This window comes from Pteronotus mesoamericanus, unplaced genomic scaffold, assembly GCF_021234165.1.
Source record: "Pteronotus mesoamericanus isolate MK-2021 breed Mesoamerican mustached bat unplaced genomic scaffold, CSHL_Meso_final scaffold_408, whole genome shotgun sequence".
Taxonomy (NCBI): Eukaryota; Metazoa; Chordata; class Mammalia; order Chiroptera; family Mormoopidae; genus Pteronotus; species Pteronotus mesoamericanus.
In genome coordinates, this window is record NW_026555315.1 from 6342313 (window position 1) to 6362808 (window position 20496).

Below are 20496 nucleotides of genomic sequence, written 5' to 3' on the forward strand. Positions count from 1 at the left end.
CCCCTCCTCTTCACCCATCCCCCACACCTCCTCCCATCTGGCAGTCGTCAAAACACTCTCTGTATCCATGATTCTGTCTCTGTTCTTGTTTGCTTAGCTTATTTTGTAGATTCAGTTGTTGATAGATTTGTATTTTTGCCATTTTATTGTTCATAATTTTGATCTTTTTCTTAAATAAGTTTCTTTAACATTTCGTATAATAATGGTTTGGTGATGAGGAACTCCGTTAGTTTTTTCTTGTCTGGGAAGCTGTTTATCTGCCCTTTGATTCTATATGATAGCTTTGCTGGGTAGAGCAATCTTGGCTATAGGTTCCTGCTTTTCATGACTTTGAATATTTCTTGCCAATCCCTTCCAGCCTGCAAAGTTCTTTTGAGAAATCAGCTGACAGTCTTATGGGAACTCTCCTGTAGGCAACTAATGGCCTTTCTCTTGCTGCTTTTAAGATTTTCTCTTTATCTTTAACCTGTGGCATTTTCATGATGACGTGTCTTGGAGTGGGCCTCTTTGCATCCCTCTTGTTTGGGATTCTCTGTGCTTCCTGGACTTGCATGTCATTTCCTTTACCAAATTAGGGAAGTTTTCTTCCAATATTTTTTCAAATAGATTTCCAATGTCTTGCTCTTTCTCTTTTCCTTCTGGCATCCCTATGATGCAAATGTTGGACCTCTTGAAGTTGTCCCAAAGGCTGTTTATACTATCCTCATTTTTTTGCATTCTTTCTTCTTCTTGTTCTGATTGGTTGTTTTTTGCTTCCTTATGTTCCATATCACTGATTTGATTCTCACCTTTATCCTTTAACAAACTCTACTGTTATTTCCCCGTAAATTATTTTTTATTTCAATTAGTGTATCCTTCATTTCTAACTGGGTCTATTTTATGCTGCTGAGGTCTTCATTAAGCTCCTTGAGCATCCTTAGAACCAAAGTTTTGAACTGTATCTGATAGATTACTTATCTCCATTTTCTTTACCTCTTTTTCTGGGGTTTTGATCTGTTCCTTCATTTGGACTATGTTTCTTTGTCTCCTCATTTTGGCAGCCTCCCTGTGTTTGTTTCCATGTATTAGGTAGAGCTGCTCTGACTCTGTGTGTCCTACCGTAATAGGTGTTTTGTAGCGTCCAGTGGCACAGCCTCCCCTATCACCCAAGCTAGGTACTTGAGGTGTGCCCTTTGTGTGGACTAAGTACACTCTCCTCATATAGTTGAACCTTGGTGGTTGACAGGTCAATGGGAGGGATTTACCCAGGCCACTCAGCTACAAGGATTGGCTGTGACCTCTAGTAATCTGGGTTGGGTACAATCTCAGGGGATCTCCAAGGCAGGTCAAACAGTGTTAGCCAGGTTGATAGAGTCTCAGATATGGCACCAGCTCGCTGGCTCTGTGGCCGTGTTGGGAGAGGGTTTAGAAAAGGGACAATGGCCTCTGCTCACCTTGATGCCAGACACTTCAGTTTCTCCAGTATGCCACTGGTGCCTTTCAAGCTGCATCCCGTGCTGGAGCTCAGAGGGAGTGAGCCTGAGTAGGTAAGTCCATGTGTGGATTGTTTAAGAGGAACTGCTTGGGGCTCTAAAAGTTTCTTCCACCAACTCAATTCCTACTGGCTTTTGTAGCTATAAGTTGTGGGGACTTATCTTCCTGGCACTGGAACTCTGGGCTGGGGGTCCTGGTGTGGGGCTGGGACCCCTCGCTCCCGAGATATCCCTCCTGAATTTTTATCCACCACAGGTGGGTTTGGGACCAGCCCGTTCCACATCTGCATCCTTCCTACTAGTCTGGATGGATGTGGTTTCTTTAATTATGTAGTTGTCAGACTTCCATTCAATTTGATTTCTGATGGTTCTAAGTGATGGTTGTTCTATATTTTAGTTGTATTTTGGTGTGGTTGTGCAAAGAGGCAAGCCATGTCTGCTTATGCTGCCATCTTGACCAGAAGTCAGTCTGTTTATAGAGTGAAGCCACAGAATGAGAACCAGCACCCACCTGCCTCCCCCATAACTATTCCACAAACACATTTATACCTTTCTCTGATAGGTCACCTTTTTGTTTATTAAGATGTGACTCACATACCATAAAATTCCATTTTAAATGTACAATTCATTAGTTTTTAGTATATTCACAAAGTTGTACAACATTGCTTCAGTTTAATTCAAGAACACTTTCATCACCCTGTAAGGAAACCCCTTACCCAGCACCCATTTTTGACATTTCATATCAATGGAATCATATAATGTGTGGAATTTTGTGACCAGCTTTTTCCCCATAGTATGTATTCAAGGTTCATTCATGTTTTAGCACGTATCATGTCTGAACAATGTTCCATTGTATGGATATACCACAATTTGCTTACCTGTTTATCAACTAATGGACAGTTGGATTGTTTCCCACTTTTTGGCTATTATGATTAATGTTGCTAAGAATATTCATGTACAAGTTTTTGTGTGAACATAAGTTTTTAATTCTCTTGGGTATATACCCACGGGTAGAATTCCTGAACCATGTGATAACTCTGTTTAATTTTTTGAGGAATTACCAAACTATTTTCCACAGAGGCTGCACCATTTTACATCTCAACCAGCAGTGTATGAATGTTCCAGTTTCTCCACATCTTTACCAGCACTTGTTATTCTGTTGTTTTGTTTTTAATTATAGCCATCTTAGTGGGCGTAAAGTAGATTTCATTGTGGTTTTGACTTGTACTTCACTACTGTCTAATAATATTGAACATCTTTTTATGTACTTATTGGCCATTTGTGTATCTTTTTGGAGTGATGTCTATTCATGTCCTTTGCCTATTTTTAAATTGGATTATTCTTTTTATTACTGAGTAGTAAAAGTGCTATATATTCTGGATACTAGACCCTTATCAGATATATGATAATATTTGTATATTTTTCCTATTCTGTGGGTTTTCTTTTCCTTTTCTTGGTAGTAATATCCCTTGGAAGCATGAAAGTGTTTTTTATTTTGATTAAGTTCAACTTACTTGTTTTTTATTGGCTGCTTATGCATTAGATGCCATATCTAAGAAGCCATTGCCTGACCCAAAGATATGAAGATTGACACTTGCATCCTCCTAAGAGTTTTATAGTTTTTGCTCTTACTTTAGGTCTGTGATCCATTTTGAATTAATTTTTTTAACATGGTGTGAGATAGGGGTCCAACTTCATTTTGCAGGGAACTAGTCACTTATCCTAGCACCATTTGTTGGAAAGACTGTTCTTTCCTCATTGAAATGCATTGGTGCCCTTGTTGAAAATCAGTTGCCCGTGGATGTATGGGTTGGTCACCTGTTCTTGACTAGAATGTCTTGAAATGTCGTTCAGGGTGTAGATGAGAGCAGAGCTCAGCCAGGAGGTGATTGGGTAAAGACTCGAGTCCTGAAATTTCAGTCTCCGTAAGCCCGTAGTAAGGGGAGTGTGGCATGTCTTCTGGACCCAATCTAAGCTGTGAGGGCAGATGTGAGCAGTCTCTTGGCCTCCAGACAGCATTGTTGTCTTCTGAACCTGCATTTGTCCATGATGGGTTCAGTTGAGTTCTTAAGCAGAGGAGCCAGCAAATAGGTTTACTTTGGAAATGGAACCTGAATTCTCAGAAGCCTCAGGAGAGGGAGGGCAGAGAGCTCGTAGCCTGTGCACATTCCAGAAGATGTGTGTGTGTGTGTGTGTGTGTGTGTGTGTGTGTGTGTGTAAAGGCAGTAACACTGTCTCCCTGTGGCCCAGAAGCACCACCGAGGGGCAGGGAGAGCCAGTCCCTGCAGAGGAGCGAGCAGGTGCACACCTCATATATACGTGTGCTCATACTCACATACCGGGTGGTCACTGATCCCCGGCAGCAATTTCTGGGAACGGGAGGCTTCTCTGACTCCATAACCAGTCCAGCTCTGAGGTAAACCAGCCCTTGCACCTCACCCCAACCCTGCTGCCCAGTTACTGTACGAGGAACAAAGTAGGTCCTCAGTTCTGCTAAGTCCACGTCCTGGGGGTGGAGCCTTGGTGCCTCAGTGCTGTTGGGAAGCCCAGCCCTGAGGCACTGTGTTCACGGGCCTGGGCCGCCGTCGGCGGGAGAAATGATGGCCTGCGTAACCATGTGTTCGGCCGAGCAAACTCCAGGCCCACAGTTAGTTAGCCTGTGCACTCAGTTCCCGTTCCCATTCACATCTAGTCCTTTCTCTGCTCTCTGAGCTTTTCCCCTGAGATCCTGGGCTGCACAACTCCGCTGCCTACCCCGTGTGCCTGGGTCCCCGTGGCGGGGGGACAAACTGGTGGGGAGTGTCAGAGGAGGGCTGTGTGACCGAGGGACAGTGGGAGTGATGTTTGTTTCTTAAATCCCCAAACAGCAGTTTTCCATTCCTTCTGCTGCCCCCGTGGCCTTGGGCATTCTAGCTGACAACCTGTCACACAGGTTTCTTTGTTTAAAAACTTCTAGGGTATTGTCAGAGTTCAGCAAAGCCCAAGTAAACAATGTGCCAACCAACGGACTGAGCCAAGAAACGGAGGGCCCTGCGCCGCCGCAGGCCTTCCCGTCCCTCCACGGCCTCCGCCTCGACACCAGCACACCCCTGCGCTTCCTTGTGCCGGCAGAGCCCCTCCCTGCCCAGGCAGCCTCTGGGGCTCGGGATGGCGGCCACAGGCAGGAGCCGCCTTCCCAGACACCCGGCACCCTGGGCTTGCAGCATCTGGGCACTGCCCACGCTGTCACTTCGGGGAGCATCTCAGACCAGCAGCCCCCCGGTCCTGTGAGAGCAGTCGGCCAAGGGAGCGGCCCGCAGCAGCCTTCGGGGGACGGCGGAGCTGGACTGAGCCTCGTGGTTTCCTCACCCACCAGCCCGGTGAGTGGGACAGGCTGTTCTGGGGGCGGTCTTGGGGAACTGTCTCAGCACTGGCCAGGGTTTCCCGGGCTGGTGACCCCGAGTGGCCGCTGCCCTCTCCCCACGCACCCCGTCTCCCCGCCTGCTGTCAGTGTGAGGAGCACTGTGGTGATGGAGCTAATGCTTCCTGGTGTGTGAGTGGTGGGTGCTGTGCCACTCAGTTCCTGTGGTCACCTTCTGTTGTCCTCATATCGACCCTGTGAGAAGACAATTCTCATTTCGCCACAGACTGTCTGCTCTTAACCACGGCCTCTTAACACCTTCAGGCTCTGGGCAAAAGGTGCTTTGCCTCTCTGAACCTCAGTTTCCTCCTCTGTACTTGTTACTAATAAATTAATATTTTTATGTAATACCTTTGAAAAGACTCATTTTGCAACATGATTCCCATTTAGAACTGTGTGTGCTGTCCGGGTTGGCAGCTACTAGCCGCTCACACTTAAACTTAACACTTAAAATGTGGCCAAGTCCCAACTGCGATGAGCTGTGTAAAACATACGCTGGGTTTTGAAGACTTAGCATGGGAAAAAGAGTGGACGATTTCTCATTAGGAATTTATTGATTACATAGTAAAATGAAAATATTTTGATATATTGGGTTAAATAAAATATATTATTAAAATTTCACCTGCTTCTTTTTACATTTTTTAAATTGTGGCTACCAGAACATTTAAAATGACATACGTGACTCACAGTACACTCCTGTAGAACAGCGCTGTTCTACAATAAGCCGCCTCCTTTGGCAGACAGCCCAAAGGAAGTCAGCCTGGCACTGGCCGTGGGCAGCGAGGCTTGAGAAGTGTTGGCCTAGTGGAGCAGCAGTCAGACCCGTGCACCCGAGCTTGGCCATTTCATGTTTGTTTTTATGTCACCAAATGCAGAGGTGGGGACGGTGTGCACATGTGCGCATGGACATGCGAAGCCCAGAGCTTACCCCAGCTACTCTCTGGGGCTCACGCTAGTACTGACGCACGGACTTACATTTCAGCTCCGTCCATGTACATCTGTCTTTTGGCCTGTAGCTTCCAGATGTGTAACGCAGGATGGGACCAGAGACATGAAACAGACTGAAAGAGGCACATACACACACCCTTTAAAACAGCTTTAGTGCCGTATAATTCGCATACTGTACAATTCACACAATTAAAGTATAGAATTCAATTTTTCTTCTTAGTATATTCACAGGGATTTGCAACCATCACCACTGTCTAATTTTAAAACCTTTTTATCTCCCATCAAAGAGATGGCTTACCATGAGCGGGCACTCGCCAACCTTTCCCCTCCCCCGCCGTAGTCACCTCAACCCCCAGCAGCCACTAATCTGCTTGGTCTCTAGAAACGCTATTCTAGACATATGACATAATAGAATCTTATAATATGTAACCTTTTGAAGTTGGTTTCTTTCAATTAACATGTTTTGGAGGTTTATCCATGTTGTAGCATGTATCCCTACTTCATTCTTTTTTATTGCTGAGTGATACTTCATTGTAGATTCCATTGTATGAATATGTCACCTTTTATTTATCTCTTTATCAGTTGATAGACATTTGGGGGTTCCCCCCCCACTTTTTGGCTATTATGAATAATGCTGCAATAAACATTCTTGTATAAGTTTTTGGGTGGACATATGTTTTTAATTCTCTTGAACACATACCTAGGAGTGAAATTTTTAGATCATACTCTATGTTTACCTTTTTGAGGAACTGCCAAACTATTTTCCAAAGGAGCTGCCCCATTTTATATTCTCACCAGCAGTGTATTCCTCTGCATTCTCACCAACAGTTCTTATTGTCTTTATTGTTATTGTTATTATTATTATTGGCATCCTAGTGGATGAGAAGTAGTATCTTATTATGGTTTGGATTTGCATTTCCCTGATGGCTAGTGATGTTGAGCATCTTTTCATGTGCTTATTGTCATTTCTGTATATTCTTTGGAGAAATGTCAATCAAAGCCTTTGCCTGGGGTTATCTGTCTATTTATTATTGAGTTATAATAGGGTTTTTTTAAACTTTTTATTGAATTTATTGGGGTGGCATTGGTTAATGAAGAGTTACAATAGTTTTTTATATATTCTGGATCCTAGACCCTTATTAGATATGTAGTTTGCAAATATTTTTGCCCATTCTGTAAGTTGTTTTTTTCCTTTCTTTAAATTACTTTTTTAAAATCTTCACCTAGGATATTTTTATTGATCTTAGAGAGAAACATCAGTGTGAGAGAAATATCGATTGGTTGCCTCCTGTATGCACTCTGACCAGGGATCGAACCAGCAACCTTTTGCTGTGGGGAATGATGCTCTAACTAGCTGAGCCACCCAGCCAGGGTTCTTCTGCCTTCTTGATCGTATCATTTGCAGCATAAAAGTTTTAAATTTTGATGTAGCCTAATTCATGTATTTTTGCTTTTGTCGTTAGTGCTTTGGTGTGGTATTGTATCTCAGTACCCAGTTCCTAATCACATCGTGAAGATTTACTCCTATGTGTTAGTCTAAAATTTTCATAGTTTTAGTTCCTACATTTAGATCTGTGATCCATTTTGAGCTAATTTTTATATATGGTATAAGGATGAGGTTCCACTTCATTCATTTGCATATCCAGTTGTACCAGCACTATTTGCCTAAAAGCCTGTTATTTCCCCATTTTAAAAAGTTTTGAGGAGTGATGTGTTTCAAGTGCCCAGATCCTCAGGTATACACTCAGTGAGCAATTACATGTGATATACACCCTCCTACCGCCATCCAGATTGAGGTGTAGAGTATTTCCAGCCTACCAAAGGAGGCCACCAGAGATTCATTTTTCCTGTCATTGAACTTGATATAAATGGATCATACAATATATACTCATTTGCTTCTTCCACTGAAAATTATGTCTGTGAGATTCCTCTGCACATACAGCATGGGGCCATAGCTTGGTCTTTTCCATTGCTCTCTGGCATTTTGTTGTAAGAATATACCATGTATTTTTCCACACGCCTGCTAACAGACACTTGGGTTGTTTCCAGGATTGGGGCTGACATGAGGAGAGCTGCTGCGAACGTTCTTATTCTGGCCTTTTGGTGAACCTATGCATTCATTTTTTCAACGATAATTTTTATTGATTGATTTTTAGAAAGAGAGACACATTGATTTGTTGTTCCACTTACTGATGCATTCACTGGGTGATTCTTGTACCTGCCCTGACCGGCAATCAAACCTGCAGCCTTGGTGTGTGGGGACGATGCCCTAACCAACTGGGCTACATGGCCGGGACCCCACGCCCCCATTTCTGCGGGTATATATTTGGGAGTGAGGTTGATAGGCCATTCGGTAGGTGTATGTTTAGCTTTAGTAGATAAGGCCAGAAAGTTTTCTAACAGCGCTTGTGCCAAGTTATCCTCACAGGAGCAGTACACAGGCGCTGGCATTTCTCTTTATCCTCGCCTTCAGTGTCTGGACAGAGCAGGTCACACATGACAAGGCTCCTCCTCTGCTCACCAGCTTTTGACCCCCTGGCCTTCTTGCAGCTCATGACAAAGCAAGGTCCTTCCAGCCCCAGGCATTTCTCCTTTCTGTTCCCTCTGTGTGGACCCTTTTCTGACTCACTCCTTTTCCACACTGGCATCTCAGCCTTCCCTCACCACCCTGACTTGAAAGCAATAGGGACTCTTTCCCATCTCCCTGCCTCACTTTGTAATGCCCGTCGCTCTGTGAAATGATCATATCTCTTTATTGGTCTACTTGTTTATTTTCTGTGTTCCTGACTAGAATATTGGCTTCATGGTATGAAAGACCATGTCTGTTCACTTCTAGATTGTCAGCTCCAAGCAGTGCACCTGGGAGAGGGTGGGTATCAAGTAATAGTTCTCGAACTCTCCGGAGATTCTTGAAATGCCAGCTTGTGAGTGCAGCACCAAGTGCAGGGGTGCAGGTTGTTCTGGCCAGAGCAGACTCTGCCTCCTTGTGGGCCTCAGGGGGGTCTGGTTGCTGGAGGGTTGTTTGGGTAACGTGGAATCAAACCAAAGTACCTGTGAGTCCCTGTGGGCTCTTCAGATGTTCGCCCCTTCCGGAGCCCACATGCCAGGGGAGTGGCGGATCCGTTCATTCCTCCGCTGGGTGGTTGCTGGGCAGCACCGTGTGGCCTGCCTGCTCACACTGGCCGGGTGGGCTCCGTGCCTTTGTGCAGGGTGGGGCTACGCCCTGTATGCCGCCTCTATGGTTCTCATCATCTTTCTATGCTCCTGTCACTTCGTCACTGCTATTTACCACTCTGGGAGGGGAGTTCACTGTCCAGGTTTCTAATTTCCAAGCGCCATTCAATCCTCCTTTAAAACTTTTTTTAAAATTTCATTTAGTCCAAAGCACCAAGCTTGGTACAGTGATGGAACAGAGCAGACAAGGGCCCTGCTCTTTGGGGACAGACTCCAGGGATCATAATGACACTGTAGTACATGCTGGGGAGGAAAGGTGCAGCGCGTGGGGGAGCTCGCTAGGGAGACCGCGTCTGTGGGATCTGCGGGGGTATGAGTTCGTGTCTCAGCTTCATTTGCAGAAGACAGTCTGAAATCTAAGAGTTGGCCCTAATCACTTGTCTCATGGACCACCCTCCAATAACACAGGGCTCCCTCCTCCAGGGAGGACAAAATGTGCTTTTCGGAAAGTGGTCCAGAGACCTGGTGGCTCACTTCTCAGCCAGGCTCCCCTCTGGGTTTGGCTGTTGTATAACGCGTCCCAATGCCTTTAGTAAGTCCAGGTGGCATTCCCATGTCTTGGGTCCCTCTGGTGGCAGGTGCTGCTCTGGCCGAGATCCTTGGTCAATAGTGATCCCTGCCCCCGTTAAAGGGACAGGGAACTGGCCAGATGCGGACCGGACCCGGGGTGAGCAGGAGGTAGGAAGGTGGTGTGAAAGGGGAGAAGGGAGATCGTGGCGTGCGCCTCTTTCCCCTGCCTCCCTCTCTGCTTTGTAACTGGGGTCCCTGGCGTGGGGCACAGCCTCAGGGCTCAGTCCAGGCCAAGCGCAGAAGCTTCAAGGACCCAGTGTTCCCGCTGGTGGAGAAACACTGCTTAAGAGAACAAAAGGTTTTCCTTAGAGTGTGATTTCCTGGTAGGCAACTTGTGGTCGCTGGAGCACGTCTGCCGCTGCCTCCTCGTTTCCCCTCCGCTGCGGACAGAGGAGCGCTCGCCAGGGAACGTGCATCATCTCAGAGTCCACATGCGCCTTCTTCCTTCCGGTTCCCTCGCCCCGCCCTTGTTATTTTACGTTGAAGATGTTTGGAAAGTCAAGATTTATGCTTTCATCTGCTTTAACTCTGTGCCAAACTGCTTTGTAGGCACCAGGATGCAAGTAAGACTAGAAGGCACGCTGTGGGAGCCCAGCCCCAGCTGGGGAGCGGAAGGAGGGTAGGCTGCGGATGGACAGCGAGAGCTTCCAGGAGGAGGCGGTAGATCAGGGGCCCCAATCCCCAGGGGGTGGCCCGTACTGGGGTCCAGTACTGGCCGGCAGTTCGGTTCCTGGGTAGGAACCAGGCCGCACCACAGGAGGTGAGCCGCTGGCGAGCCAGCAAAGCTTCACTACCTCCTGAGCTCGGCCTCCTGTTTCCCACCCCACCCCCCACCCTCGCCTCCATGGAAGAATCGCCTTCCACGAAACCAGTCCCTGGTACCAAAAAGCTTGGGGACCACTGTACATAGATGACCCCTGAGTTGAGTCTCAGTGGAGAGCGGTCCCTCCCATTAGGGGCATTAGCAGGGGCTGAGAGGCCTCAGACGACCCAGGTGTGTGTGTGCCAGGCTCCGGGAGGCCCCGGGAGGCCACCTCAACAGCCGGGAGGTTGCTGCTGCCCATCTTCCTCAGGGACTCCCCCTGAGTCTCAGGGACCTCGTCAGGCTTTCTTCAGAACGCTGTGGTATGAATGGTCCCCTACAGCCATCCTCCCTGACACATTGTCCTGTCACTGGCAGAAGGAAGCAGCTGCCAAGGCTGAGGAAGCACAGGAGGCCTAGCTCTGTGAGCCCCCTGCCAAGATCCTGACTCAGAACTCCCATTCTTGGCTGAAGGAGTTTTATAGCATCTGAATGAATTAAAATGTCCAAACCAATCCTTCTGGGGAAGCCCCAGTGCTGCTCCCCTTCTCTGTCTAGGGGAGCAGGGAAGGCAGTCCCGATTTAAGGATTGGAAATAGCAACATTGGGCTGAGTCACACAAGGGCTGGTCCCACCCGTTGTGTGACTCATTTCCTCTGTGTAGACAGCCATGTCCGGTGGCCCAGCAGCTTCCTTGCTTCTGCTCCTACATGCTTAGGCACAGAAAGGCAGGGAGTGCTTGAAATAGAGGGGGGGAAATAAGCTAGAATCCATTCCCACAAGCCCCCGACTCCAGACCCACTCCACCTCCCATGGCCAGTGAGCAATTTCAGACTCAGAGGGACAGCAGCCACAGGGGAAGGGCCTCGCTGCCTGGGGTCCCGGGCACCTGCTCTGAACGGGGAGCAGAGGCAGGGCAGCAGGTGAGGACTGGGGGTCCTGCTCACCTCACCTCAAACCTGAGAAGCAGGGCCGAAAACCTGTGCATCCCTCAGACAAATGGTGCTGGGGCAGCGGGATATCTGCCCAGAAAAGAATAGAGGTTGACCCCTTCCTCACACCATACACACAAATTAACTCATAGACCTAATTCTGAAAGTTAAAACTATAAAGCTCTTAGCAGAAAACACAGGTGTAAATTAATCTTTGTGGCTTCGGGTTAGGCAACGGTTTCTTCGATATACCACCAAAAACACAGAGACAAAGAAAAAAAAAATAGATGAATTAGACTTCATCAACATTTTAAAATTTTGTGCCTCAAAGTGCACAATCAAGAAAATAAAAAGACAACCTACGGATTTGGAGAAATTATTTGCAAGTTGTATTTGTATTGTAGGGCTTCTGTACTGTGAACTGGATAGCCTAAACCAACAGAAATGTGTTCTCTGCTAGAAGTCCCGACTCCAGGTGCTGGTAGGGTTGATGACTTCTGGGGTTCAGGGAAGAATCTGCTCCACTCTTTTCTTCAAAGATGTACAAGTGACCAAGAAACACGTGAGAGGCTGTTCAGGGTCCTTAGACATTAGAGAAGGGCAAATCAAAACTGCAAGATTGCACTTCACATCCATCAGGATGCCTATAGTAAACAAACAAACAAACAAACAAACGAAAAAACCATAATGACAAGTGTTAGGACATGGAAAAATGGAAACCCTCATACATGGCTGGTGGGACTGTAAAATGGTACAGCCACTTAGGAAAATAGTTTGGAGTTCCTCAAAAAGTTAGTCCTAGTTACTATTAATTTCACTCCTAGGTGAGTACCCGAGACAGTAGCGAACACATCCATCTGAAAATAATTGCATGAACGTGCAGCATTATTCGTAATTGCCAACAAGTAGAAAAAACCCAAATGTCCATCAACTGATGACTGGATAAACAAAATGTGGCACATTCATACATTGGAATATTATTTGGTAATAAAAACAGATGAAGTACTAATACATGCGGCAGCGTGGATAAAGCTCCAAAACATTATGCTAAGGGGAAAGAAACCAGTTAAAAAAAAACCTGATGTTACAAGATTTTATTTATACGAGATGTCCAAAATGGGAAATCTATGGAAATAGAAAGTAGATTATTTGCTGTGTAGAACTAAAGTGGTTTAGGGGAAATAGGGAGCGATTGCTAATGGGAATGGAGCTTCTTTATGAGCAATGACAAATGTTCTCCATTTAGTGGTAACGATTGCTCAACTCCATGAATATCTCAATGAAGACTTTTTTTAAAAAGACTTTGAAAACAGCCTATGTTTTTACTTCTTCCCCAATAGAAAGGCAAGAGCTGGATCTCGGAAGATGACTTCTACCGGCCTCCCCAGGAGCGACCCCCAGAGAGCCCTTCCAGTCCTTCCGATCGCTCCGTAGCTTCTTCCGGGGGTACTCCAGAGTCCAGGCCTGGTCTCCTCAGGCATTTTTCTCAAGGACCAAGAAAAAGCTCCTCCATGGGGGCCTTAGACAAAGCTTGTGTGCCTTCTCCAGGAAGCAGGAAAAGCAAGACAGCCACAGCGTGGGAGCATAAGAACTTCCGGGTGGTGCACCGCAGGCAGATGGGTAGGTAGCTACCGAGCGCCAGGTGGCCTCCCTGCGGGTCTGCCTTTCAGAAAGCAGTTGTGAAGCCCCTCTTTTCCATCACCACTTGAGTGGTGTCTTCTCACAAGAAAACCCTCATCCCAAAATGTAATGAGCCACCCTTGCTGAGTCATTCAAGAAAGCATTGCAGGAAAGCTACTATATTTTTTTACACAACCTGGAAAAGCAATGCCCCAAATTGCCTGCAGAGTGCAGAAAAACCATTTCATACATTGAAATGGAAAAGGCCTTCCCTGAAACTACCCCATAAATCGTATTATACAGAACTCTTCATTCTGCTGTAGCCCAGAGCGAACCGTGCCTCTCGAAGGCCCAGGAGCTTCAAGTGCTCCCTCCCAAGGCCTCCGTCTCAGAGGGTTTACTTAGCAGTTCTGGGGGCTTTGTCATATCGGCTGTTTGTTTAGTGGCCTCCGTGTGCTGTTTACAATGAGGCCAGCTTGATCTCCCCGCTCCTGTCCCGCCCCATGAAGTCCAGAATGCATCAAATAACCATAACCTAATTTTTTATAACCTCATAGATGAACTTCTTCTTTCAACCAAACAAAAAAGTGTGCCCTAGAGTCTGTCTCTTTCTCTCGTTTTCTGTTTACAGTGGCCCCGCAGGGAACTCTGGCCAGGTTCCTGGGGCCCGGGCATGGGGAGTACTACTGGGCAGAACCCTGGGCTCAATGATGGCTTCTTTTACGCTTTGCTGTCAGCCCAGGTGACATGGAGAAGGTGTGCTTTGTGCCTGGGTCATCAGGCTCCCTGAGAAGGAGGCAGACCCTCTACAATGGTCCAGGCTGGGAGAGGGTGAATTGTGTGTCCCTTGGATCTCCTAGCTGGTGGCAGACCCTGCCCCCAGGAGCAGGGAGCATTGAGCAGTGGGTGGCACGTGGCCATGCACACACTCGCTCATTCAGCAAATATTTATTGAGCACCTGTGATGTACAGGCACTGTTCTAGGTGCTAGGGACACAGCAGGAGAGAATGCAAAGTCCCTCGCTTCATAGGACTTACCTTCTAGTGGGAGAGACAGGAAATAAGAAAAACAACAAGTAAACGTATGGTATGGGCAGGCGATCACAATTGCTATGGAGAACAGTAAGTCAGGGAGTGCTAAGTTGGAGTGTAATGTTTCATATAGGAAGGCCAAGCAAGCTATGCAAATCAGGTGACATTTGAGGAGATGCGAAGAAAGGGAGGGAGGAAGGCATGAGGCGAGCTCTGTGGTTCAAGTAGGAAGACCAAATGCGGGCTCTGCTGTGGGAACACACTTGAGACAACCAGGAACAAGGAGAGAGCGGGGGAGCTGGCAGGGAGGGGAAGCGGAGGCAGTAGGCGATGAGGTCGGGGCGAGGGAGAGCCTGTGGGCCGCAGAAGGCCATGGACTTTTGCTCCGAGGGCAGTAGCAGCCACTGCCGGGTCTCAGGCAGAGGGGCATGATATGACACGTTCTAAATGGGGGTCGTCCTGGGTCATAGGTTGAAGGACAACAGGGGACGAACACCAGTTAGGAGGCTATTACCATAACCCAGGCCGGGGGTATCGGCGGACTGAACCCGTGAGGTGGCGGGGTGGTAACAAGCAGAAGACTCTGCACGTGCAATAGGACTTGCTGGTGGAGTTGATGTCTGGCGTGAAACAAAGAAAATCAAGGATAACTCCAAGGCTTTCAGCTCAGGCATCTGGGAGGAGGAAGTTGGCCATTTTATGACGTGAGGAACACGAGGAGAGAAGCAGGTTTGGAGTGGGAGAATTGGAGTCATTTCTGGACATGTCACCTTAGAGAAGCCTGTAGACATGCGTGGAGCAGATGGAGATCTGAATGTGAAGTTCAAGGTCAAGGTCCACACTGCAGATACAAACTGGGGATTTGCTGGCATAAGGCCCTTGAGAGTAGGTGAGGTCAGCTGGGAAATGGGTGTCGGCAGAGAAGAGGGCCCAGGACTAAGGTCTGGGGCGCAACAACTGAGAGGCCGGCAAGAGAAGCAGGAGTGGGTCAAGGGGACAAAGAGTGACAGTGACAGTGGAGGAGGACTGGGAGTGGTGTCTTAGCAACCAGCTGGGGGAGGTGTCTCGTGAGGGCTCAGCTGTGGCCAGTGATGCTGACGTGTCAGGCTGGATGAGAGCAAGGATTGCCCTTTGGATTTGGTGACAAGGACGACCTGGTGGCCTTCCCAATGGCAGTTCCAGTAGAATGAAGAGACAAAAACCTGATTGGCACAGGTTCAAGAAGGAATAGGAGCAGGGGAACAAGAGAGAGTTCCAGGACCTCCTCAGGGGACTTTCGGTAAAGGGGGTGGAGAAACAGGGTGCTAATTAGAGGCATGAGCCTAGTCAGGAGGTATTTTTAATGACGGGAAATAACAGCATGTCTGTGTGTTGATGGGAACTATCCAGGAGAGAAGGGAGAAAGCAGGGACACAGGAGAGGGAGGGAGACTTGCTGGAGAAATGTCCTTGTCCTTGAGGAGGCAGGAGTGGGGGCAGCGTGGCGGGGCGGGGCTCAGACAGAAGTATAGTCAACAGAGGTAAGGATGGGGTAGAGGCGCTCAAAAAATGTTCCGTCCAGCCTCTCAGTTGTTGCGCCCCAGACCTTAGTCCTGGGCCCTCTTCTCTGCCGACACCCATTTCCCAGCTGACCTCACCTACTCTCAAGGGCCTTCTGCCAGCAAATCCCCAGTTTGTATCTGCAGTGTGGACCTTGACCTTGAACTTCACATTCAGATCTCCATCTGCTCCACGCATGTCTACAGGCTTCTCTAAGGTGACATGTCCAGAAATGACTCCGATTCTCCCACTCCAAACCTGCTTCTCTCCTCGTGTTCCTCACGTCATAAAATGGCCAACTTCCTCCTCCCAGATGCCTGAGCTGAAAGCCTTGGAGTTATCCTTGATTTTCTTTGTTTCACGCCAGACATCAACTCCACCAGCAAGTCCTATTGCACGTGCAGAGTCTTCTGCTTGTTACCACCCCGCCACCTCACGGGTTCAGTCCACCGATACCCCCGGCCTGGGTTATGGTAATAGCCTCCTAACTGGTGTTCGTCCCCTGTTGTCCTTCAACCTATGACCCAGGACGACCCCCATTTAGAACATGTCATATCATGCCCCTCTGCCTGAGACCCGGCAGTGGCTGCCAGCTCCCTCCGAGCAGAAGTAGCTGGCTTTTGCTCCCGTGGCAGTCACTTTGTCCATGCCCACAGGACAACGGGCTCTGGAGGTTTTTTTCTTGAGTGGTCAAGGGACAGGACCATTGTCTAAAGTGCCGCTTTCTGCCTCCAGGACTGTCCAACCCGTTCCGGGGTCTCATGAAGCTGGGCACCGTGGAGCGGCGGGGGGCGATGGGCATCTGGAAGGAACTCTTCTGTGAGCTCTCCCCACTGGAGTTCCGCCTCTACCTGAACGGCGAAGAGCGCACCTGCGTGGAGAACTGCTCGCTGCTGCGCTGTGAGTCTGTGGGGCCAGCCCACAGCGACGGCCGCTTCGAGCTGGTCTTCTCCGGCAAGAAGCTGACCCTGCGCGCCTCCTCCCAGGACGAGGCCGAGGACTGGCTGGACCGCGTGCAGGAGGCCCTGCAGAAGTGCCGGCCCCAGCAGGAGGAGGAGTGGGTGGACATCCAGTACCCGGAGCGGCCCGACGACCTTTCCGATGGCCCCCAGGGTGGCCTCCCCTCCCATTCGGACCTGCTCACAGAGCCCGAAACCTTTCAGGGCACACAGCTCGACTGGTCCTCTGCCCAGGTTCCCGAGCCAGATGCTCTTAAAGAATCCCTCTTGTACTTGTACGCAGACAGGACCTGGACACCCTATATTTTTTCCTTGTCCTTGGAGTCCCTGAAATGCTTCCGCGTGAGAAACAATGAGAAGATGTTGAGTGACAGCCACGGAGTTGAGACCATACGAGATATCCTGCCAGACACGAGCCTCGGGGGCCCGTCCTTCTTCAAAATCATCACGGCCAAGGCCATCCTGAAGCTGCAGGCCAGCAACGCGGAGGAGGCCGCCTTGTGGAGGGATCTGGTGCGCAAGGTCCTGGCGTCCTACCTGGAGACAGCCGAGGAGGCAGTGACCCTGGGCGGGAGCCTGGACGAAAACTGTCAGGAGGTGCTGAAGTTCGCCACAGGGGAGAACGGCTTCCTGCTGCAGTACCTGGTGGCCATCCCCACCGAGAAGGGCCTCGACTCCCAGGGCTGCTTCTGCGCAGGTGCTGACTTGCCACCCCCAGCCCACCCGCCTCCCGCTGTCTCCGGTGGGGCTCCTGTTCCAGGCTCTGCACCCCTTCCTGTCCCTCCACAAGTGGCCCCATTGCACCCCTGGGGTGTTGCAGCAAATGAGGCCATTTGTAGCTGTTTGCAGCTGTGGCAGCGAGTGGCGTCTGCTCCTCCGAGCAGCCAGGGAGGCCCATGCCCCTCCTTGTGGGAGCCCCCCTCCCTTCCTGCTCCTGCCACCTCCTGCTCAGCAGTGAGACCTGTGGGTGGCAGCTCTGCCGCTCGCCTACCTCTGCTCGGGGCTCCGGGGAGCTGAGCTCACACTCCCTTTGTCACTGTGCTACAACATTATCATATTATTTTGGAGCAGGGACATGGTACCCTTTCAAATATTTTTGCATGCTTTTGCAAGTGCACACAATTTTTTTTTTTTAATTACAAAAAATAGTCTCATACTACTCAGCACTGTCCAACGTAACTTTCTATGTTGACGAGAATACCCTAGATCTCTGCTGTCCACAGGGGGCTACCGTCCCCCAAGTGTGACTAAAGAACTGAATTTTTTATTTTATTTAATTGAAGTTGATTTAATTTTTTTAAATTTATTTATTTTTTTTAGAGAGAGGGGAAGGGAGGGAGAAAGAGAGGGAGAGAAGCATCGATGTGTGAAACATCAACCAGTTGCCTCTCGTACACCCCCACCTGGGGACCTGGCCCGCAACTCAGGCGTGTGCCCTGACTCAAAATCGAACTGGCAACACTTTGGTTCGCAGGCTGGTGCTCAATCCACTGAGCCACACCAGCCAGGGCTGAAGTGGATGTAAATATGAAAGGGCACCCCTGTCTCGTGACCACCATGTTGGACAGCATAGCAGTATATATTGTCCTGCAACTTAGCTTTTTTCTAGTTAAAAATACATTATGGATATTATTCCAAGTCAGTACATCTGCTCTATCATTGTCACCATCCAACCTAATTCTTCTGTGCTGCGTCCTGGGCCAGGTGCTTCTCAAGTTCATTTGGATTATCTCGTTTAACCCTGACAACCACCCTGTAGGGATAGCTGCTACTATTGTCTCTTTATAGCTGAGGAAACTGAGTCACAGGGCTGCTGAGACCCTGTCCCAGGTCCACACAGCTAGTACGTGGCGGAGCTGGGTGGGGACCATGTTGGTCCCAGAACCTGTGCTCTCAACAGGCCTTCATAGGCCCTTATTTTCAAAGCTGCCTGATACTCCACTGCTCACGTTCCATCATTAGCTCTTCCCTCTCAGTGGAACCAGACACTTCCTTCACCCCGGCTCTCCCACTGGGCTGCAAGAAGCCTGCCGGCTGCAGGGTGCCAAAGCAGCGGCCTGGTCTATAGGAGCTGGGCGGGGCGGAGCGCGGCCTGCGGGACTGCAGGGGAAAGCCTGCCTCAGGTGTCTGGGAGGAAGTGGTCTGCGGTCAGGACCCCTGGAGGGTGGGAGAAGCTAGGCAGGGCAGAGCTTCCTGCAGAAAACTTCTTCAAGCCTCAACTCCCCCCACCAGTCCTCACCCCTCGGGAGGCGGTGTGCAGGAATGCTGGCCGGGGTGGGAGGGGCAGCTCTCGCCGTGTCTGCCACCGCCTGTGGGCAAGACTGGAACTGGGAAGCCTGAGCTTCCTCTCCGCCTATCAGCACAGCTCAGTGGCCAGGCAGACACCAATCACTGCCATTTGGCTTGTATTTCATAGTTTGTGGGGCATCTTCAAAACGATCTCATTTAAACTTTGAAATAAACCCCGCAGAATATAGCCAGTAGTGGCCGAATTGTACAGGTAGTGAAATGAAACCCGGCAAAAGTTTGGCGAAAGTCAGGATGAGGCAACTGGTGGGCGGAGGAGCCGGCCTTTCTAGTCCGCTGGCCAGAGGGACCCTCCCCTGGTCCGTGGGAGGGAGGCTGCGCGTGTGCTCAGGGTCGGAGCCAGGCCTTCGCTTTGCCTGGGGCACACCGACTCCCACTCCTCTGCTCCCCACCTGGGGGGCCCACACCTCTGCCCTGAGGCCTCCAGCAGCTCTGGCTTCAAGCTGGCGCCCGGCAGTGTCCGGACCGTCCTGCCTCCTGCAGCCTTCCCGCCCCATGTCCCCAGCTTCTTCCCTGCTTGCCAAGGTCCTGACTGAGTTGCTTCCTTTTCTGGGCCCCAGCAGAGGGACAGACCAAGAAGAGGGTGGCACTGGTGAGCAAGCAGTGGGAACGGTGAAGAAGGCAGCTAGGTATGAGAGAGTGTGGCTCCAGAACCAGCACGTCCCAACTTGGAATGCTCGTAAAGATTAGCTAACAGGGTTGACTCTGAGAAGTGGTGGTTCTTATCCTTGTACTTTTTTTTTTAACGTTTTTACTTTTTTAAATAGCAGACCCTTTCCACCGTCGTAGCTTCCGCGTTACTCAGCAGCGGACTCGGCCCCGCCGCTCCCTGCTCACCCCTCTCCCGCCATCCTTCTCCCCAGGCTGCTCCCGGCAGATCGGCTTCTCATTTGTACGACCCAAGCTCTGTGCCTTCTCCGGCCTCTATTACTGTGACATCTGCCACCAAGACGATGCCTCGGTGATTCCGGCCAGGATCATCCACAACTGGGACCTCACCAAGCGCCCGGTGAGTCTCGAGCCCAGCGCGTTGTGGCCACACTGAATGGGCTGCTGAACGGCCGAGAAATGGTCACTTTGCTTTGTTGCTGCTGCTCTCTGCTGGGAGGAGTTTGACTCTGGGGAAAGCAGGGTCACTGGTTCAGGCCCCCTGATGGTGCAAAACTGACCAAGAAAAGACTTGGTGCTGCGCTATGGCCCCTGCTCAGGGCTCCCTCAGGGTCTGCCTTGGGCCTCAGGTGGGAGGCTGAGTGAGGACAGTTGTCTGCAGCTTCCCATGGCTACACACAAAACTGCTTAAGGCGCCAGCAACTGAGTGGACGGAGGGATAGGTGGGTGGGTGGGTGAATATGGATGGACGGCTGGATGAATAGGGATGGATGGAGGGGGTTGGTGGATATGGATGGATGGATGGTGGGGTCGGGGGTGGGAGGTGGATGGGCTGGCCAGCTGCTTGCACTTCCCCTTGGAGCAGCCAGCCTTTTCTGTTGATGTAAAAAACTAACGGCAGTTGCTGGGAAGCAAGACTTCAAATGCCCTGGAGATGACAGCTTTGCATTTCTTTTAAACTCTGCAATTAAAGAGTGACCATAATGAAGATTATACGAGGCTGGGAGAAAGCAAGGCAGGGTGGGACTACAAGATAGTTAATAAGTTATGTGCTCTCGATGGGGGTCACTCTT

General features: G+C 49.6%; 1 protein-coding gene across 2 annotated transcripts in view; it reads left to right on the forward strand.

Annotated features, from left to right (window-relative positions):
- PLEKHM1 (pleckstrin homology and RUN domain containing M1) overlaps positions 1–20496 on the forward strand; it is a 43791-nt gene that overhangs the window by 13870 nt on the left and 9425 nt on the right. For both annotated transcript variants that reach the window (XM_054592916.1, XM_054592917.1), the window contains 4 exons: positions 4429–4831; positions 12699–12978; positions 16284–17204; positions 19678–19823. In XM_054592916.1, coding sequence (XP_054448891.1) covers positions 4429–4831; positions 12699–12978; positions 16284–17204; positions 19678–19823 — 1750 coding nt within the window. The remainder of the gene's footprint in view (positions 1–4428; positions 4832–12698; positions 12979–16283; positions 17205–19677; positions 19824–20496) is intronic.